The sequence below is a fragment of the Penicillium arizonense genome (genome assembly GCF_001773325.1).
Source record: "Penicillium arizonense strain CBS 141311 chromosome Unknown PENARI_contig007, whole genome shotgun sequence".
Lineage (NCBI taxonomy): Eukaryota > Fungi > Ascomycota > Eurotiomycetes > Eurotiales > Aspergillaceae > Penicillium > Penicillium arizonense.
In genome coordinates this window covers 316047-335594 of record NW_019173284.1, presented here as the reverse complement: position 1 = coordinate 335594, position 19548 = coordinate 316047, and the positions used below count along the sequence as shown (strand labels likewise).

At 50.9% G+C, this 19548-nt stretch overlaps 8 protein-coding genes across 8 annotated transcripts; 6 read left to right on the top strand and 2 right to left on the bottom strand.

The window, feature by feature from the left end:
- Window positions 1-118: 118 nt before the first annotated feature.
- On the top strand, window positions 119-3629 carry PENARI_c007G09157 (putative nonsense-mediated mRNA decay protein (Nmd5); the record flags this gene model as incomplete). The annotated part of the gene is made up of 7 exons (XM_022631099.1): window positions 119-208; window positions 266-344; window positions 424-884; window positions 940-1124; window positions 1186-3056; window positions 3119-3412; window positions 3463-3629. 7 exons carry the CDS (start codon window positions 119-121, stop codon window positions 3627-3629), a joined length of 3147 nt encoding a protein of 1048 aa, XP_022488905.1.
- Window positions 3630-4919: 1290 nt separating this feature from the next.
- PENARI_c007G08398 (uncharacterized protein) lies at window positions 4920-5383 on the top strand (the record flags this gene model as incomplete). Its single annotated transcript, XM_022631065.1, has 3 exons — window positions 4920-5122; window positions 5302-5326; window positions 5378-5383. The coding sequence occupies 3 exons, from the start codon at window positions 4920-4922 to the stop codon at window positions 5381-5383; spliced, it is 234 nt and encodes a 77-aa protein (XP_022489164.1).
- Window positions 5384-5587: 204 nt separating this feature from the next.
- vip1 (putative actin cytoskeleton protein (VIP1)) lies at window positions 5588-6517 on the bottom strand (the record flags this gene model as incomplete). Its single annotated transcript, XM_022630989.1, has 3 exons — window positions 5588-6179; window positions 6295-6381; window positions 6435-6517. The coding sequence occupies 3 exons, from the start codon at window positions 6515-6517 to the stop codon at window positions 5588-5590; spliced, it is 762 nt and encodes a 253-aa protein (XP_022488909.1).
- Window positions 6518-6810: 293 nt separating this feature from the next.
- Window positions 6811-7801, bottom strand: PENARI_c007G01152 (uncharacterized protein; the record flags this gene model as incomplete). The annotated part of the gene is made up of 4 exons (XM_022630730.1): window positions 6811-7413; window positions 7475-7548; window positions 7603-7660; window positions 7733-7801. The coding sequence occupies 4 exons, from the start codon at window positions 7799-7801 to the stop codon at window positions 6811-6813; spliced, it is 804 nt and encodes a 267-aa protein (XP_022489243.1).
- An 879-nt stretch (window positions 7802-8680) lies between these two features.
- Window positions 8681-10282, top strand: PENARI_c007G10939 (uncharacterized protein; the record flags this gene model as incomplete). Its single annotated transcript, XM_022631192.1, has 1 exon — window positions 8681-10282. The coding sequence occupies one exon, from the start codon at window positions 8681-8683 to the stop codon at window positions 10280-10282; it is 1602 nt and encodes a 533-aa protein (XP_022488989.1).
- A 984-nt stretch (window positions 10283-11266) lies between these two features.
- Window positions 11267-15028, top strand: PENARI_c007G03946 (carbamoyl-phosphate synthase (glutamine-hydrolyzing) CPA2; the record flags this gene model as incomplete). Its single annotated transcript, XM_022630861.1, has 3 exons — window positions 11267-11612; window positions 11802-14857; window positions 14921-15028. 3 exons carry the CDS (start codon window positions 11267-11269, stop codon window positions 15026-15028), a joined length of 3510 nt encoding a protein of 1169 aa, XP_022489361.1.
- Window positions 15029-16144: 1116 nt separating this feature from the next.
- On the top strand, window positions 16145-17800 carry PENARI_c007G09554 (S-adenosylmethionine-dependent methyltransferase; the record flags this gene model as incomplete). The annotated part of the gene is made up of 3 exons (XM_022631123.1): window positions 16145-16282; window positions 16522-16818; window positions 16874-17800. 3 exons carry the CDS (start codon window positions 16145-16147, stop codon window positions 17798-17800), a joined length of 1362 nt encoding a protein of 453 aa, XP_022489451.1.
- Window positions 17801-18130: 330 nt separating this feature from the next.
- PENARI_c007G12036 (SNG1 family protein) lies at window positions 18131-19237 on the top strand (the record flags this gene model as incomplete). Its single annotated transcript, XM_022631244.1, has 1 exon — window positions 18131-19237. One exon carries the CDS (start codon window positions 18131-18133, stop codon window positions 19235-19237), a length of 1107 nt encoding a protein of 368 aa, XP_022489253.1.
- Window positions 19238-19548: the final 311 nt, after the last annotated feature.

Here is a 19548-nt window from a genome sequence, read left to right as displayed (position 1 = left end):
TCATCCGTTGACTCTTTCCCGGCCTCCCTTCCCTCAACGGCGCCGGTCCGCGCTCCCCCCGGGGTTCCTCGTTTATTTGGAGATTTATTGACTTTCTGGTATTGGGGATTGTTGCGCGATGGATGTTACAGCCCTTCGAGACCGCATTCAGTCTACTCTAGACGCGAATGCAGACATTCGCCAACAGGCGGAGCAGGATTTGAAATATGTATGTGCTGGAAATTACTAGCGGGGCAACCGTTAGGCTCACACGTGGTATATCTAGGCCGAGACGCAGCCAGGATTTATCAATGCACTTCTGGATATCCTGCAAGGCGAGCAGAACAATGCCGTTCAGCTCTCTGGTACGTCGTTGACCGTTTCGCCCTCGCGTGGAACTGTTCACAATCTTTCGATCGACCCCGCTCATTTTCTCCTTTACAGCTGGTGTCTACCTGAAGAACCGCATCACCCGCGGATGGGCCCCCGTCGAAGATAGCCCGCAGCGTACGCCAATTCCCGAGGCTGAGAAGCCCGGATTCAGGGAACGCCTTATCCCTGCCCTGGCATCAACACCCCCAAATGTTCGCAACCAGCTGGTTCCCCTTTTGCAGAAGATCCTGCAAAACGACTTCCCCGAGCAGTGGCCCGGGTTCCTGGATCTTACTCTTCAGCTCCTCGGCACCAATGACGCAAGTACGGTGTATGCGGGTCTGCAGTGTCTATTGGCAGTCTGCCGGGTGTATAGATTCAAGGCTGGCGAGAAGCGAGAGGAATTCGACAAGATTGTGGAGCACTCGTTTCCCCAGCTTCTCAGCATTGGATCGAAGCTCGTGGATGAGGAGAGTCTGGAGGCCGCGGAGATGCTCCGCATTGTGGTCAAGGCTTTCAAGCATGCAATCTACGTGGGTGTTCCCATGCACGCAACCTGGCCAACCATACTGACTGACTGGGATGTAGTTCGAGCTCTCTCCTTGTTTACAAACCCATCAGGCCACCGTGGACTGGTGCACACTATTCCTGCGAATCGTCTCGAAGACGCCCCCCGCGAACGCTATGGGAGATTCCAAGGAAGAACGGGAAATGAACCACTGGTGGAAGTGCAAGAAGTGGTCATACGCCAACCTCAACCGTCTATTTATCAGGTGAGATACATTTGGATTTTTCAACCGGTCTGCAACGGCTTTTACTGACTTTTGAACTCAGATACGGCAACCCCACTACGATCACAAAATCCTCCACCCCCGACTACACACCGTACGCGAAGACCTTTATCAGCACATTCGCCCCCGAAATTCTTAAGGGATATTTGACGGAGATCGACAAGTGGGTTTCCAAGTCGCAATGGCTCAGCAACTCCGCACTTTCATATACGCTGGTCTTTATGGAGGAGTGTGTCAAGCCCAAGGCCATGTGGGATCACCTGAAGCCGCACATGGACAACCTTATTGCCCATTTCGTCTTCCCCATCTTGTGCCAGTCAGATGAGGATATTGAGCTTTTCGAGGACGATCCTTCTGAATACCTCCATCGCAAGCTGAACTTCTACGAGGAAGTTTCCGCTCCTGATGTGGCCGCCACCAACTTCCTGGTTTCCCTGACCAAGAACCGCAAGAAGCAGACCTTCTCCATTCTCACTTTCGTTAACAGTGTTGTCAGCAAGTACGAGGCCGCACCGGAAGACCAGAAGCAGCCTCGTGAAAAGGAGGGTGCTTTGAGAATGATTGGCTCGTTGGCTTCGGTCATTCTGGGCAAGAAGAGCCCCATTGCGGATCAGGTCGAGTACTTCTTCGTCCGTCACGTTTTCCCCGAGTTCCGCAGCCCCCACGGCTTCCTCCGCGCTCGTGCTTGCGATACCCTGGAGAAATTCGAGCAGCTCGACTTCAAGGATCCCAACAACCTGATGGTCATCTACCGGAACATCCTCGAGTCCATGACCGATCCCGAACTGCCCGTGCGTGTTGAGGCCGCCCTTGCTCTGCAGCCCCTTATTCGTCACGACGTTATTCGCACATCGATGCAGCAGAACATCCCCCAGATCATGCAGCAGCTTCTCAAGCTCGCCAACGAGGTCGACGTGGATGCTCTGGCCAACGTCATGGAGGACTTCGTTGAGGTCTTCTCCGCTGAGCTTACTCCCTTCGCCGTGGCGCTGAGCGAGCAGCTTCGCGATACTTATATGCGTATTGTTGGTGAGCTCCTGGAGCGCAATGCCTCCAAGGGCGGTGATGAGGATGGCTACGGTGATTTCTTGGATGACAAGAGCATCACCGCATTGGGTGTTCTGCAGACCATTGGAACCCTCATCCTCACTCTCGAGAGCACCCCCGATGTACTCCTGCACCTCGAGACTATCCTGATGCCCGTCATCAGTATCACTTTGGAGAACAAGCTATATGATCTCTACAACGAGATTTTCGAGATTATTGACAGCTGCACATTTGCATCCAAGACCATTTCTGCTTCCATGTGGCAAGCGTTCGAACTGATTCACAAGACATTCAAGGCTGGTGCCGAGCTCTACCTCGAAGATATGCTCCCTGCCCTTGACAACTATGTCGCTTACGGTTCCGAGATGCTGGTCCAGAACCCTGCCTACCTCAATGCCGTGGTTGGTATGGTGCAAGACATCTTCGCCGACGAGAAGGTCGGTGGTGTTGACCGCATCTGCGGTTGCAAGCTTGCTGAAACCCTGATGCTTAACCTTCGTGGACACATTGACCAGTACATCCCGCTCTTCATTGAGATGGCTATGCGGGTCATTGATGCCGGCGAGGCGCGCACCAAGTCTTACCGCATCCACCTTATGGAGATGGTCATCAACGCAATTTACTATAACTCCGCACTCAGTCTTCAGGTTCTGGAGGCTAAGGGCTGGACCAACAAGTTCTTCAGTGCTTGGTTCGCTAACATCGACAACTTCCGCCGTGTGCACGACAAGAAGCTGTCGATTGCTGCTATCAGCTCGCTTCTTACTCTTCCGGCCGGTGACGTCCCGGTCAGCGTCCAGCAAGGATGGCCGAGACTGTTGCAGGGTGTGACACGACTTTTCCAGACCTTGCCTGCTGCATTGAAGCGTATGTCTTTCAACCTCTCACATTGTGGACTCCAGGACTTTCAAAGCTAATCAATAACATAGAACGTGAGGATGCCACCAAGGAATCCGACTTCACCCTCGACGACGAAGATGATGACGATGACGAGGAGAACGACTGGGATGGTGACGTTGAGTGGGACGAAAATGAAGTCGAAGCCGCCCTTGACGATGATGTCGCCGACGAGAGCGCTGCCTACCTCGACTTCCTCAACCAAGAGGCGCAGAAGTTCGGCTCATTCGCCGACGATGACGACGATGATATGGACGAGGAAAGCTTGCTGGAGACCCCTCTGGATAAGGTTGAGCCATATGGCATGTTCAAGCATGTCTTGCTAAGTATGTGATCCACACCAACCACTCTTTTCAACCTGCTAACATAAGTCTAGACCTCCAACAAGAGCAGCCCCAGCTCTACGAGAGCCTGACCAAGGTCCTCGGCCCCGAGGAGCAACAGATCATCCAAGGTGTCTTCCACGAAGCCGACGCCAAGGCCATGGTCGCCGCTGCCAACGCAGAGGCCGCCGCTGCAGCGGGCATACAGAACGGCAACTAAGAGAATTTATTTCCGAGATGGTGTGAATATTTTCCCATGTCAATGTCTCGTTTCTGGTTTTCTGTTTCCCCTGCATTTTCCTCACGAGACCATATGCCCATATCATGTCTTTCCCGCTTCTTTAGATCATGCCCCCCCAATCGTCCTCTGCCATCTCTGTTTTTCTTTTGCCTTTTTTTTTTATCTCTTTCCGTTCCCTGTCACGCTCCCGCTGATGTACTCACACAAAAGTCCTACATCTTATCCCCCTTTTCTTCTCCCCCGTCCTAATCCTCTTCGCTGCACAGATTCCCCAGAAGACCTCATTATTCTCCATGATATAGTACATCATCCATGCTACAAATGTTGGATTCAATTTATTAGACTCTGGATTGTAGTTAAGTAGAAAGCCTATCAGACAGGGAGTTGGATTCACGTATCACCGAGGACGGTGGACATCTTCGAACACCGGCAGATGTGATGTACGCGGTATACGAGCAGTCAGATCCTTGCGTTTGTTCAACCATTCCTAATGTAGAAATACATGCACATTCCCCGTGGGTGTTTCGGTGTAGAGGAGTTACATCTCAGCGTTATAGTTATAAGGGTGGTAGATTAGATCAATGTCTACCGCATAAGTTTGCGGCCACCGTAGCAAATAGGTACACTTATCTGCCAAGATCGTGTCTAGTAGTAGCATTTTCCCTCTATTTCGGTCGTAATTAAAACTATTTTTGTAATTTAGCCCTTCCCCAATACGATATATAGTTCTCAGGAAGGAGGACAGCACATTAATGTATATGTTGTCATGGCCGCAATTGGCGTCGCCATCATAAATGCCAACATCACCACAACAATGAATAGATACTCCTTCTACAGGCAAGACCCCAACAATCCAAAGCAGATTAAGGTAACCAAGTAAAATACAAGGCATCCAAGGTTATTTACTCGCAGGCGCTCATACAATTGGAGCACAACCCAATGAGATGCTTCACGGTAACGTCATCATGATGAAGATAGACCGGTTTGGTAACGTCAGATGGAGCTCCTCTATCTTATAAGAAACTGAGCACTGCGTCCACAGCTTGAATCAGTCTCAATCTACTTATCTGAACAAACACATACTCAGTCCCTCAATTCAGTTCAATTCAATTGATACACTATATCCGTCGAATGTGAGTTCCGTTGATCTATACATCGCCACCCAACCGTCTACCTATACACTACCAAATCACCTCCAAGAGAACACCCAGCTAACACAGCTCCCCCGACCTAGCACGTCCATCCTACATCAATACTACCACCACAAATATGTCTGCTCCCTATCCCGGCCGCCAATCTCCCGACCCGGAGCGCCAATCCGGCGCCCAGCTGAACGACACTCCTGGCACTGGCAAGACATCTCTGGGCAGCCACCCATCATCCGACGAGACGAAGAAGGCCTCAGATGAGTTCCAGTCTCACGGTCTGACGAGTAACCCGGTGCACCCGCTGGAAAAGATTGAGGCGGATAAGTACGTGAAAAAGGGAAAACATCACTAAATAGGCTTTTTGTATTACAACTATGTTATTGTAAGGGCGTGTTGTATTCTGGATAATGATATCATGAGACTATTTCCTGCTTATGGGATAAATTGATCTGTTGAGCATATCTATACCTCCAGTGTGAACAATAGTCTATTCTAATAAACAGCTACGCTCGTACAAGTAGGCATCCAGTATGAAGTGAATTTTCTGTCCTTTCGTTTGCTTTCATTGAGATACCCAAGTGGTAATCAACTAAAGCCGAACACGACACAATTAAAAGCTCGCTCGCACGAAACAAGTCCAGAAAATGGTTATCATCGAAGACGCGAAAGAAAAAAGTCAATTATGGTCATGGCATGGCATCATAAAAAGGGGAATGATAAACGCAATAGACACGAAGGAAGCAAGCCCAGCGCAAGTATTCATTTTTAACCCCGACCTTCTTAATAAATCTAAGCCTTAGGCTCCTGAGGAGGAACAGCAGCAATAGACTCAGAAGCACCCTCAGCAGCAGCGGAGCCCTCAGCCTCACCACTCTTACCCTGCTTCAGGTCGGCCAAGCGACGAGCCTCGTTGTGGATATCCCGCACCTGCTTATCAGTCCGAGCATAAAAGTCGCGCAGCTTCTGGCCGGTGGGGTGCTCGAGCGCCTTTTCGAAGTACGAGCTCAGACCGTGCCAGCCGGTGGTGGCCTTGTTGGTGATCTGGTAGCTCTCGTCGAGACCCTTGGCGCGCTCGGTAGCGTTGAACTTCTTGTCGAAGTTGCTCAGGGCGGAGGTGAACCGGTTGGAGAAGCCGTGCTTCTGGTCAAGGGCGATGGCCTTGGTGATGGCGTTGTCGCTGACTACGTAGCCGTGGGCCAGGTACTCGGCGATGATGCGCGAGCGGGGCTTGTCCTCCTGTGCGATATGGTTCTCGTCTTCCTTGGTGTCGGCAGTGGTGGCGTCGGGGCCGGCGAGCTCGTCGATGTTGTGGGCAGCTTCGACGTGCACAGGGGAGGTGCCCAGTTGGGTTTGGTCCAGAAGGAGGGCGGTCTTAGCGGCTCTGGTAAATTGGGTTAGAACTGCGTTTTCCAGTGTCTTCTTATGTCTTTTTGGGGGTCGGTTCGGTGGCGGGCTGTTGCGACAATGTGCTTGAAGTAGGGTGCGGGGTAGCTTACGCCTCCTTCTCAAAAGTCACGGAAGCGGACTTGGGGGCATCGGCCTCAGACGAAACGGGAGTGATGGAAAGAGAGACAATCTTGCCACTATAATTCGAACAGTCAGTGAATGATTGTAATTATGCGACATTATGTCATACCAAAAGCTGAAGAAGTCGCGAACCTCCTTCTCGGAGGTTGCGGGCGAGATGCCCGAGACATGAACGGTAGCGGGAGCAGACATGATTTCAGGTAGGATAAAAGGTGGAAGAAAGTAGAAGTGAAGAAATCCAGAAGATCTCACCATCTGAGGGGCTGTACATATAGTGACCAAAGCTACTGCGCCACAGGTGACGTAGAGCGGGGCTTACACCGCCACATAGTTAATCTTGTCTCATTTCTTGCTTTGGCTTAATTTACTGAGCTGCCTGAAGCTGTTTCTCGATCCTTCTGTGTTTGCCTGCAAACTCCCAGCCCGAAATGAAAATAAGCGCCCCCATGGACGCGTAAGAATGATAGGTTACATTGAGAGTTGAATTACTCTGCAATTCCGTCAGAGGAGGGTGTCGCAGAGATATCACTCGTTGACTCCGACGGCACTGCCTCTTTCTGCTTCTTCAGTGTTTGCTCCAGATCCCGCACGCGCTTCCTGAGCTGCTCGTTCTCCCGTTTGATGGATTCCAGCTCCGATCGGTGTTGTGTTGCCTCTTCAAAGCGTGACAGTGAGGTTGCCGGCGAATACCCCAGCTGTGTCTGCGAGACCGAGTTTCGGTGGGGATATACACTGCTATTGCTGTGGGAAAACGAGGTTAAGGACCCGATTGATGGTCGGCGAGATGTAAGGGAGGGTTCGCGGCTGCGAGCAGTTCGGGAGTGATCTGCTCGAGATGGCAGGCTAGTCTCTCGGGAGGGTGCAATGCCAGTTACACTTGCTGCCTGAGGGACCTGACTCGCCGATGCATGCGAACTGAGGCTTGAATTGGACCGGTGCCGTCGTGTTGAGTGGGATTGGCCTGAATTGCTCAAGGTGGGTGATGCGCGGGCATCTGGTTCATTGAATGTGGATGTAGATGAAGCTGTCGACGATACGGATGCTGTCTGGTGCCGGAGCAGAGAAAGTTCGCGAGTCAATCGGTTCACCTGAGAGTCATATGTCAGCCTTTTGATATTATATAGTTCGGGCCTCCGGGTCCCGACTTACCATTGCTTCCTGTTCCTTTTCAAGCACTAGATGGAGATCCGAAGGCGTCAGCGGCTGGGGGTGACGCAATGGCCCTTATTCCGTTAGCCGGAGAAGAGCATAAGCGGTATCTCCCACTAATGACTTACCCTGGGCTGTACTTTTGATCCCATAATCTCCCGTGCCTAGCGGTGGGCTCCCGGGATTCTGAAGAGAGGTCAGTGTCGTATGCGGTCCTTGTACTGGTTGCCGTGGGGTCGGCGATTGTGATGCCATTACGGGAGGGAGCGTCGTTGAGGCACGGGGTCTGGTTCTAGACGGATTCACGGCGCTCAAATCGGGAGCCATCGTTAGGCGGGGAATATCGGATTGAAGGGGATTGGGTTCCGGGGCATCTGAAGCGGGCGCCAGTGAACTATAACAATTTCAGCATTTCGATAAACAATGCGTAACTCAACGTCAGAGATCGGGGCAGTGATAAATCAAAATACCCCTTGATGAGGATTCCAGGGAGGACTCTGAAACATACCAGTAATGGAGGGGTCCCGAGCCCAGGTGACGCAAAGTCGTTGTTACTTTGTGTTGTTAGGCGAGGAAGGGAGAAGGAGATGTGATCAAAAGCGATGAATCACTTCGGACTGAAATCATAAGTTAGGCCTCTTCAGCATTTGTTTATGGCTTCATTGGGCCGTGCGCATAGACGGCATCTACTTGTACAGGTACAGGTGCAAGTACCTGTGTACATACATTCCGGAGCTCCGTAAAGACGTATCCCGGATGAGGGATTTGCATATCAATAGCATATCATATCATGATGACCGATACTTATTAAACTATTTGTGAATAGTTGAATATCGCTGTCGATCTATATCATATGACGGAGTTTGTAGACAGGTTGTATACATTGCAGTGCTCGGACCCCGATGAAGACATATTGGATGTCTCATTTGGAGCTATCGAGCAATTTGAGCCCAACGGAAGAAGATCATCTCCTGCAGGGACTATTTAACGTCATTCAATAGAGAAAGTTCAGCTTCCTCGCAGCAAAACATTCGAACTATAAGCTCGACGATCTACAGTTTACGTAAGCCCCTGCTGAAAGGAGCAAAACAACAACTTCCTTTGTCGCGATATTGTGGCAGTGAAGCCTGACCGGTCAGGGTCTCAGTTTGTCTCTCATACCGATTCTACTCTAAGCGTACATAGTCTCCTGGGCCAATGAAAGCCATGGTCCAACCCAACGACTCTGCCCTTATCCACATTCCACCCGTTGTGAAACCGCTCGCTCCTTACGTCAAATCCCGCCAGGAGGCCCGTCAGATCCGCCAGGCATTGACGTCTTATCTTCGATCATTTATCGTATTCGACGAAGACCAATCGACTCATCTCGCTCAATCCCACCTCGTCCTGTGTGCGCCAACTGATGCCGTCGCGGAGGTGAAGCGCATCCCTAGCGACCTACACGGACTACGAAGGGATTATTTGAAGGCGTTGGCGGCAAATGTTGCAGCTCGGAAGGACTTTGCCGCGGCCTCTGAGAATGTTTCCTCATTGAGAAGGCAGAGAAACGAGCAAACCCACCCTGCTGATGACGCAGATCAGCAAGAACCGGGTGCCGAACTCCGTGAATACCTTACCCTTCTACGCGATCGCCGGCGACATACCAAGCTGCAAGTGTTTCAACATTACCTTGAGGAGTTAAAAACGAGAGATACGGCTGAGTTGGGGGATATTGAGAACGGAGGGGAACAACCGCCATTGCCCGAGGTTGAAGCGGGTCGCAATGGCTCCGAAACGGACTTGGATGAACTCGTTCACAATCTCGAGAGGGCTGTCATTCATGCTAGGGCTCAATTAGATCGCGAAAAGCAACTATTCGAGAAAGCCAAAGCACGGAATGCATCTCAAGGGAAGTCTCAGATTGAAGTCTCGCCTGAGGTCAAAGCTCAAGCTTTACAAAAGACCCGCGATGAGCTAGTTCAATGGGTTGAGGAACGGCTAGTTGGTCAGGGAGATCCGGATGAAAGTGTACTCCAGGACCTGCCTGCGGAGGAAATTGAGCAGGTCCAGCGGGAGCTTGAGGAGCGCAAGATGCAGATTGCAGATCAGTACGCTGCATATGTACAGGCGCGACGAGAGCTTCTCGATGCCGCATCCAAGGCATGCCAACCACCCACCGTGCCGCCCAAACCTCCATCCAGATCAACATACAAGAACGAACTCACTACAGTGGAGGTACCTCCGCCAAACCCAATCGATGTGCTGTCGTACGCAAGCGAAAACCTGGTGCCATTATCAAAAAGCCATAAGGCCCTGGCTCTCCAGAAAACCTACCTATCCGGCTTACTCTCCAAGGAAAAGTCCACAACTCTCCGAGCTCTCAATCGCCTCAGCGACGAATCCCATTTGCTCCCTGAATATCCAGTTCTTTCGCGTCAGCCACGTTTCAAGCGTGCGGTAGCTGCTCTCAGTTCTCGAACCCAGACGCAGCCTTCAGATCAACCCACCGACGAAGTCCTCAGTCTCGCCGAAGCATGGGCATTTGCCTCTGAAGCTGCAGCCACCAACGAACGAGAGTTCGTCCAGCAAAAAATTGCACTGGGTACTGAAGTTGCTCAAGACGCGAGCAGGACCCTGACTGATGTATATGGGATTCTCAATCAGGACCTCGATGAGGTCATGCACGGCCAGGAACGGGAGCGGGATGGGTCAGATATCTGGACCTCCGAAGCTCGCTCCAGAGGGTTACCGAAGGCTAGTGGGTCTCGCATCGAGAAGCGACCGAAGGGTCCTTGGTCAGGCTTGAATGGAAGGGTTGGTGTGGAATAATGTGCTTGGCCTTGTTTCTAGTGGTGCAATTCATATACCATTTCGACTTTTGGTTACTCTGTTATTCTACTGTTTCATTGTGTTGCTCGGTGATGTTTGGTCGTATAGTTAAGTCTTGGCAACCGGCAGTTTGCCGGCGCAGAAATTATCACGAGGATCTTCATGCAGCGAGTATCAAACTCAATTGCGTATGCCAGTGATTGATTATAGTGTAATAACAGTCTGTGTGCATGAAGAATGGCTATTAAGCTTGTCATTTTGGTTTGTAGTCCAGTTAAGCAAACGAGTTTTTATCTGGGTTTAATTTAGGACTGGACTGTTCTTACACTCGATATAAATTAGCTAAAAGAAAACTTTTCGTTCTATTCTCTGTATAGTCTAGAACATTGACAGAGTTTTCACATCATTAGCCCTTAGCCTACTATTTACACCATCTCTGTGACGTTAAAGTCGAGAGAGATAAGGCAGAGGTCCACCCTCTGGACAGCGTTTGAGGTCCGGCATCGGCATGCAGATCATACTCGCGCACAAGCTTTGCTTTTTGTTCAAACTTCCCAATTGCTTTGTGGCTTTCAAATTGAGACTCGGATGTCTATTTACTTATGTTCAATTTATAGAATAGTTAGAGCAACGTCATAGGAGATCAGAATGTTCCCCGAGCGTTATAGTCGTCCCCGGCTCCACCTCTAGATTGACTCATCCGACGAAAAAAAAGAAAAGAAAAAATTACTACTGGCTCCCCAACCGCTTTTTATATTAAATCTTGTATTCAATCCCCTAGATTCAACTCCCTCTCCTTCTCTTCCCTCACAATCGAAGCTTTCGTGCGCCTCTATCTTGTAAAGTGGAGCCGTATACGGTAAGGGTACGAGCCAATTAGCGAGCCAGAGGGGAAAAAAAAGAATCTTGGAAAAGTGTAGACTCACCTCCTACACATCACCCTCGCAATTGAACTTCTTCTTCGCTCGAGCGGTGCAGTGCGCAATGGTTCTTGCTGCTCGATGTGGCCAGGCGGCTGGCCTGCTGCGCCAGCGCTGCCTCGCTGAAGCCCGTCCCGGTCTCTCTCTGCGCGCATTCTCCTCCCAGACTCCCGTCCGCTCGACGGCCTCCGCTCTGCGTCTGCAGAAGATCCCCACGGCTCGCTCTCAGCAGCTCCGTTCTTTCTCCAGCAGCCTGCGTCGTCTGGCTAGTGAGAAGCCTCCCACTGCTGAGTCTTACCTCGCCAGTGGTGCGGTGAAGACCGGTAGCGACCTTGTTGATGTCAAGAAGGTCCTCGTCATTGGTAGTGGTGGTCTGAGCATTGGACAGGCTGGAGAGTTCGATTATTCTGGTACGTTGGAATCAATTGGTGACAATTGTGCTGCACTTGGATCGTTTGCTCCCGTGTAGATTCCCCATGGGGGTGACGGGGAGTGTGCTCACGAAGCTTTTCTGTGGAGAATACAGAGAGCTTAGAGAGGGGCCCCAACAAAACAACTTTCAATAGCAGTAACTAATCTTGGACTCTCGGGTGATATAGGCTCCCAGGCTCTGAAGGCTCTCAAAGAAGCCGGCGTCCACTCGGTCTTGATCAACCCCAACATCGCGACCATCCAGACCGACCACAAGCTCGCCGACGAAGTCTACTACCTCCCCGTCACTCCCGAATACGTCACTCACGTCATTGAGCGCGAGCGTCCCGATGGTATCTTCCTTACCTTCGGTGGTCAGACCGCTCTGAACCTGGGTGTGCAGATGAACCGCATGGGTACCTTCGAGCGCTACGGTGTCAAGGTCCTTGGTACCAGCATCAAGACTCTGGAGACCAGTGAGGACCGTGATCTCTTCTCCCAGGCCCTGAACGAGATCAACATCCCCATTGCTGAGTCGACTGCCGTCGAGACTGTCGAGGATGCCCTCAAGGCCGCCGAGGAGGTTGGTTACCCCATCATCGTCCGGTCTGCCTATGCCCTTGGTGGTCTGGGTTCTGGCTTTGCTGCCAACCCCGAGGAACTCCGTGACCTGTCCTCGCGCTCTCTGTCCCTCTCTCCCCAGATTCTAGTTGAGAAGTCCCTCAAGGGCTGGAAGGAGGTTGAGTACGAGGTCGTCCGTGACGCTAAAAACAACTGTATCACTGTTTGCAACATGGAGAATTTCGACCCTCTCGGAATTCACACCGGTGACAGTATCGTCGTTGCCCCTAGTCAGACCCTGTCGGACGAGGAGTACCACATGCTCCGTACTGCTGCCATCAAGATCGTCCGTCACTTGGGTGTCGTTGGCGAGTGCAATGTTCAGTACGCTCTGCAGCCCGATGGACTCGACTACCGTGTCATTGAGGTCAACGCTCGTCTCTCTCGCTCGTCCGCTCTGGCTTCCAAGGCCACCGGTTACCCTCTCGCTTACACTGCGGCTAAGATTGGACTGGGACACTCTCTTCCCGAGCTCCCCAACGCCGTCACCAAGACCACCACTGCCAACTTCGAGCCCAGTCTGGACTACATTGTCACCAAGATTCCCCGGTGGGATTTGAGCAAGTTCCAGCACGTTAACCGCGATATTGGTTCTGCCATGAAGTCAGTTGGTGAGGTTATGGCCATCGGCCGTACCTGGGAGGAGTCCCTCCAGAAGGCTATCCGTCAGGTCGACCCCAAGTACATTGGTCTCCAGGGTGATCACTTCGAGGACCTCGACGAGACCCTCCGCAACCCCACCGACCGCCGCTGGTTGGCCGTTGGTCAGGCTATGCTCCACGAGGGCTACTCCGTTGACAAGGTCCACGACCTGACCAAGATCGACAAGTGGTTCCTGTACAAGATCCAGAACATCGTTGACTGCAACAACGAGCTCAAGGAGATCGGCAGTCTCTTCGGCATCAAGCAGGAGATCATGATGAAGGCCAAGAAGCTCGGTTTCTCTGACAAGCAGATCTCTCTCCTGGTTGGTTCCACTGAGGACGATGTTCGTGCCCGCCGTAAGTCCTTCGGCATCACCCCCTGGGTTAAGAAGATCGATACCCTGGCTGCCGAGTTCCCTGCCGACACCAACTACCTCTACACCACCTACAATGCTACCTCGCACGATGTCACCTTCGATGACCACGGAACTATCATCCTTGGTAGCGGTGTGTACCGTATTGGTAGCTCCGTCGAGTTCGATTGGTGCGCAGTCAACGCTACTCTCTCCCTCCGCAACATGGGCAAGAAGACCGTTATGATCAACTATAACCCGGAGACCTACTCCACTGACTTCGATACCGCTGACAAGCTCTACTTCGAGGAGCTCAGCTACGAGCGTGTCATGGATATCTACGAGCTCGAGGCCGCTAGCGGTGTCGTTGTCTCTGTCGGTGGTCAGCTACCTCAGAACATTGCCCTCCGTCTCCAGGAGACTGGTGGTGCCCACATTCTCGGTACCAACCCCGAGGACATTGACAAGGCTGAGGATCGTCACAAGTTCTCCCAGATCTTGGACAGCATTGGTGTCGACCAGCCCGCCTGGAAGGAGCTTACCTCCGTTGCCGAGGCCGAGAACTTCGCTGAGTCTGTCGGCTACCCCGTCCTGGTTCGTCCCAGTTACGTCCTGTCCGGTGCCGCCATGAACGTCATCTACAGCGTCGATGAGCTCAAGGAGAAGCTCCTCAACGCCAGTGCCGTTTCCCCCGACCACCCCGTTGTCATCACCAAGTTCATCGAGGGTGCCGAGGAGATCGACGTTGATGCCGTCGCTTCCAACGGTAAGCTTCTTGTTCACGCCGTCTCTGAGCACGTTGAGCCCGCCGGTGTCCACTCCGGTGACGCCACCCTCGTCCTTCCCCCCGCCAACCTGGAGGAGCCCATCATGGCCCGTGTCAAGGAGATTGCCCAGAAGGTCGCCAAGGCCTGGAACATCACCGGTCCCTTCAACATGCAGATCATCAAGGCCGATGTCGAGGGCGCCGAACCCCAGCTCAAGGTCATTGAGTGCAACCTGCGTGCCTCTCGTTCCTTCCCCTTCGTCAGCAAGGTCCTGGGTACCAACTTCATCGACGTCGCTACCAAGGCTCTCGTCGGCCGTGATGTCCCCGAGCCCGTTGACCTCATGAAGGAGAAGCGTGACTACCTCGCAACCAAGGTTCCCCAATTCTCCTGGACCCGTCTGGCTGGTGCGGACCCCTTCCTTGGCGTCGAGATGTCCTCCACTGGTGAGATTGCCTGCTTCGGTAAGGACCTCGTCGAGGCCTACTGGGCGTCTCTTCAGTCCACCATGAACTTCCGCATGCCCGAGCCCGGTGAAGGTATCCTTCTCGGTGGTGACGTTACCCAGCCTCACCTCGCCAAGATCGTCGAGTACCTCAACCCTCTCGGCTACAAGTTCTTCGCTGCCAACCCCGACGTCAAGGCTCACATCGAGTCCACTGCCCAGGACAACGTCTCCGTGCAGGTCATCGAGTTCCCCAAGAAGGACAAGCGTGCTCTCCGTGAGGTCTTCCAGAAGTACGACATCCGCGGTTGCTTCAACCTTGCCAAGACCCGCGGCAAGACCCAGCTTGACGAGGACTATGTCATGCGCCGTAACGCTGTCGACTTCAGCGTTCCCCTCTTCATGGAGCCCAAGGTATGTCAAACAGCCACCAGTAACCACATAGGAAGCGATCCAAATAACTAACTGATTCTCTAGACTGCGACCCTCTTCGCTCAGTGTATGAGCGAGAAGCTGCCCCGCTCCGGCGAGATCCCCTCCGAGGTTCGCACCTGGTCCAACTTCGTCGGCGGCAAGAAGCTGTAAATGGCTATTTTCTGCACAAACTGAACGAAAAAAGCCCACCATGTCGAAGCAAAAGAGAGAGAGATACCAAAGCCAACTCCCTTTCTATCTCTCAAACCCCTCGACATCCCCTATGACCACGGTCCTCCCGTCATGATTCCAATATATGACCTATATACTTTCTACTGTATCGTGTAGTGGGTAGGGGAAACCTGTTTATAGACGGCGTGCATTTCCTTAATTCGGCCTGCTTTTCCCTCGGATTGGAATGTTGTCTGTTCCCGCCCTGTTGATTTGTTCCTGTTTCTTTTATTTCCTGCGAGGTGGGGCTCTTGTGGCGTAGCGCTTATGTCCTGATTTCTTTTTTTTTTGAAAGACGAATTTTGGTCTGCTCATGCTTTTTGAGGTCTTTTGATGATGTAGCAAATTGGTTATATGTATTCGAGCGTCAAAAGATTATCGGGTTTTCGAGTGAGCATTCTTTTGTATTATCTAGTTATACACAATCTCCCCTCTTATTTGTGGTCTCATCTATAAGTGCCAAGACCGTACAGCACGATTATATATTCAATCGACTAGCTTGCTAAACCCCATCTTGGAGCCATCATTGTCGTTATATTACCATCAAAAACTCCCAACAACACAGCTAATATACCTAGCTCCAACTACAGAAATGGAAAACACAAACCGGAAGCATGGAAGGCCAGCAAAGAGACAGAGGACATACTGTTTGCAAAAACCGACAGAACCCAGCTCCATATTAACGAGCAACTCGATAGAAAGTATCCCGACAATGAAGGGATGCATGGGATTTTATCGACTTTGGCTAGACTGGAGGGTCCGGCATGGCAGGAGGCAGGCTGACCTTTACGAATGGAGCTCTATTCTCATCCGGCACCGTATCTGTATCACCGAGACGTTCGAATAGGATATATCACGTTACAGAAAATGGCCAACCAAGGCGGTTATTAAGGCTACTAACCTCCCCAATGTTCTAGAACTACTGTAAATAACTTAGATTGTTGCGGTGGTTCAATTCGGCCTCCGTACAAGATGACTAATAACCATCCCCAGACGTCGATCTCTGATTCTTATATCTTCAAACTATTCCCCTGGCACATATCGAATTCACAAAAGATGGCTTCCGGCGTTTCTTTACCCTCGGTGGAAACTAGGACCGTTCCCCGCCCAGCCCCCAATGGCATGGGCAACGGCCTGTTTGCAACAACTGACATCAAACCCGGTGAAGATGTTTTACACATCAAAACGCCATTTGTAGCTATTCTTGATTCGCCACGACTGGAGGATACATGTGCGGGCTGCTTTGGAAAGAGACAGATGGATACTGGAAATGAATTGAAGGCTTGTACTGGGTGTCGGGTAGTTAAGTACTGTGATAGGGTGAGTTCCTCGTTGTTATTCGGGATTTGGAATATTGCAGTTTCTTTGCTGTTTAAACTTTTTGTTTGGATTGGGATAAAATATCGTTAAATTTGCTAACGGATTTGGATCAGGCCTGTCAATCCAAGGATTGGAAGTTTGCTCATTCTCTTGAATGTCCTATTTTCAAGAATCTCAAGCCCATGATTCTACCCAACAATGCTCGTGCTCTGCTACGTATGGTGCTGCGTACTTCAAAGAATAAGTACAGTGCTGAGGAGACCAAGGTCTTTGATGATCTGGAGACTCATATCAATGAGATCCAGGAGAGCCAGGGTCAGCTGGACAGAATCACTTTGACTGCGAGAGCTGTGAAGAATTACTCCGGGACAGATGTGGATGAAGCAACTGTTTCTACCTATGCTGCCAAGGTAATATATTCCAACATGCCCTTCTCATTGATTCCATGCTGATCCATTTCTACAGCTGGATCTCAATTCTTTCAACCTCACCACCTCCATGTACGACCGTATCGGTCTATACTTGCATCCATATGCCGGCCTGATTAACCACAGCTGTGATTACAACGCCACGGTTGGATTTGACGGCGAAGAACTCTACGTCAAAGCGATGCGGCCAATCGAGAAAGACGAGCAAATCTTCATTTCATACATTGACACCACAACACCATACGATATCCGCCGCAACGAATTAAAAGAACGATACTTTTTCGATTGCCAATGCACTAAATGTGCCCTTGGCACAGACACACTCGAAGACCGATTCATTTCCACACCGGAAGACATGACCCCACTAGAGACTGCCGAGCGAGAAGCCCTCCAGCTCATGCAAACTGCCACCGCATCCAGCACAGAAGCCGAAGTCACAATCGAGCAATTGGAAGCTGCCATGCACACCCTTCACAAAACTGCCAACTGGCCTCTCACCCGCCAGCCCTATGCATCCCTCCGCGACAAGCTCATCATCTCCCTCCTATCCGCTGGAAACTTCACCCGGGCTTTCATCCACTCTGCCATTCGGTACCTTAAGATAGACCCTGTTGTCTATGATAAGGCCCATCCGATCCGACACATTCACGCATGGAGTCTGGTCAGACTCACTGTTTTCCTCTCCCAGGAAGGGTTCCCACCTAACCCTAAAGATCCTGTCCAAGTGCAGGATTTCCGACTGAACTTCCACTTCTTGATATGGTATATCCTTGCGGAGCTTACGAGCACTCAGTTGGAAAGTTGTACTGTGCCCAGCTTCAGGAAGCTAGTGGGGACTCAATTTGCTCAGGTTCACAATGAGTTCAAGGCCAATGGTATTGACCCTACTAAGTCTCGGGCTGCTCTTGGTGCTGAGATGAATAAGTTGGAGCAAATGGTTAATCAAGCTCTGGCGAAGGAGTAGATACTGTTAGCTTTTCTCTCATCACGCAGGTCAAAGTCGGTTTGAAAAGCTGTATCCATCAACTTGGAACTAATGTTAGAACGAAAAGGACTACAACGTTTCAAATCCAACGTCATCCATGCTTGATGCTTTTGAAGGTCTTGATTGATCGATAGTGGTTTTGAATTAAAAAGCGGGCTCAGAGTGATGTAAAAATATTTGAAAAATAAAGATAAATAATGGAAAAGAAGAAGAGGAAATTCTCGGGAAGCTTTGTGCGACTTCGGGGTTTCTTCTTTCGGTGCTTTCTAGGTTTGGAGGTACGGCACTGGCTTCAATGACACGTATCGGATGAAGGCCTTGAAAATCCTTCTCGTCGACTACGACGACGGCATCGTTGGACGGTCAGTCAAAGCTGCTTATTCCCAACTAGCAAGCCCCAGCTTTCCAATTATCATTGAACATTCATCGACCGATTATCCCACTGCAAACAACATTCGAGAAGCCGTCTGCAAGGGTCACTACTGGGGTGCGATTTACGCCAATCCTAACGCATCTTCACGGTTGTCTGCCGCACTTGCCTCTCCCGAAGCTGCCCAAACATACCAAAACTCTGGGGCGTTGACTTATATTTCGAACGGCGGAAGATATCCCTCCTACAGCCAAGTCATCTCTTCGAGTCTCCAGATCCTAGTCCAGGGGACTAGAGGTGCCTACAATGCTATGATGGGAATCGAAGCGATGGCTACAGCCAACACGACAAATGCGAATATCGCCCAGGTCTTATTTGACCCGATTGCCGCCTCATCCATTGATATTAGTCCGATAAACCAGGGTGTCCGTTTCTACTACAACACTGTCACGATGGTCATGGTTATCTTGCCACAATTCTTCTTCGTTATGGCGCTAAACGGTATCTCAGCTCAAACAAACATCTTTGGCTTACTGTCCCTGAAAAAGAACATCGCTTTTCGACTGGGTGTGTCTATCAGCTTCACTATCATCGCATCACTCTGTATGACAGGCTATATTTGGGCCTTCCGAGAAGATTGGGGAGTCACATCCGGCCAATTCGCATTGACATGGATGGCGGTATGGCTCGCCATGCACCTTAACTACTTCATCATCGATTCCGTAACAGCAGTTGCCCCGATAAGTCTCATGCCATTTTTCATTCTAACTTGGGTCATAATGAATGTCGCAAGCACTCTCGCTCCTTTCGAGTTGTCTCCTGGGTGGTACCGCATCGGATATGCCCTCCCGGTCTATGAGCTCTACCAAGTCCTCCTCGATATCTGGACTCACAGCTGCAACCCGACTCTATATTGGTCACTGCCTATCTTGTTCTCTTGGTGGCTTGTCGCTTTGGTCGCCTTCGTCGCCGCAATGCGTTGGCGAGTCCTTTCAGCTTCCGTCCAGTCTACGGAGCCGAGTGTTGTCGATTCTGAGAAGGCCTAATCCAAACTTTGGTGGATTTCGATTTAGAAAGGTGATGTTGCATGATGCGGGCAAAAGTTCCAATTAAGGAGGCTTGGGTTAATCTTTCTTTTTCTCTGCTTTCTTCTTGTACGTCATTTCTCCCCCTCACCCCAATTCTTTTGCATGCTTTAATAGAGCCTTTCCTATTTTGTCTGTATAACGCCGATTCCTTAAACAGCTTATCCTCAAGTCGAGAATTTCTCAGTGGGCGGCAAAAGAAGCCAGGACTACAGTTTCATAGTTGATCAATGAAGCCCCTTTTTTCATTCCCTATTGAACATATCACTTGA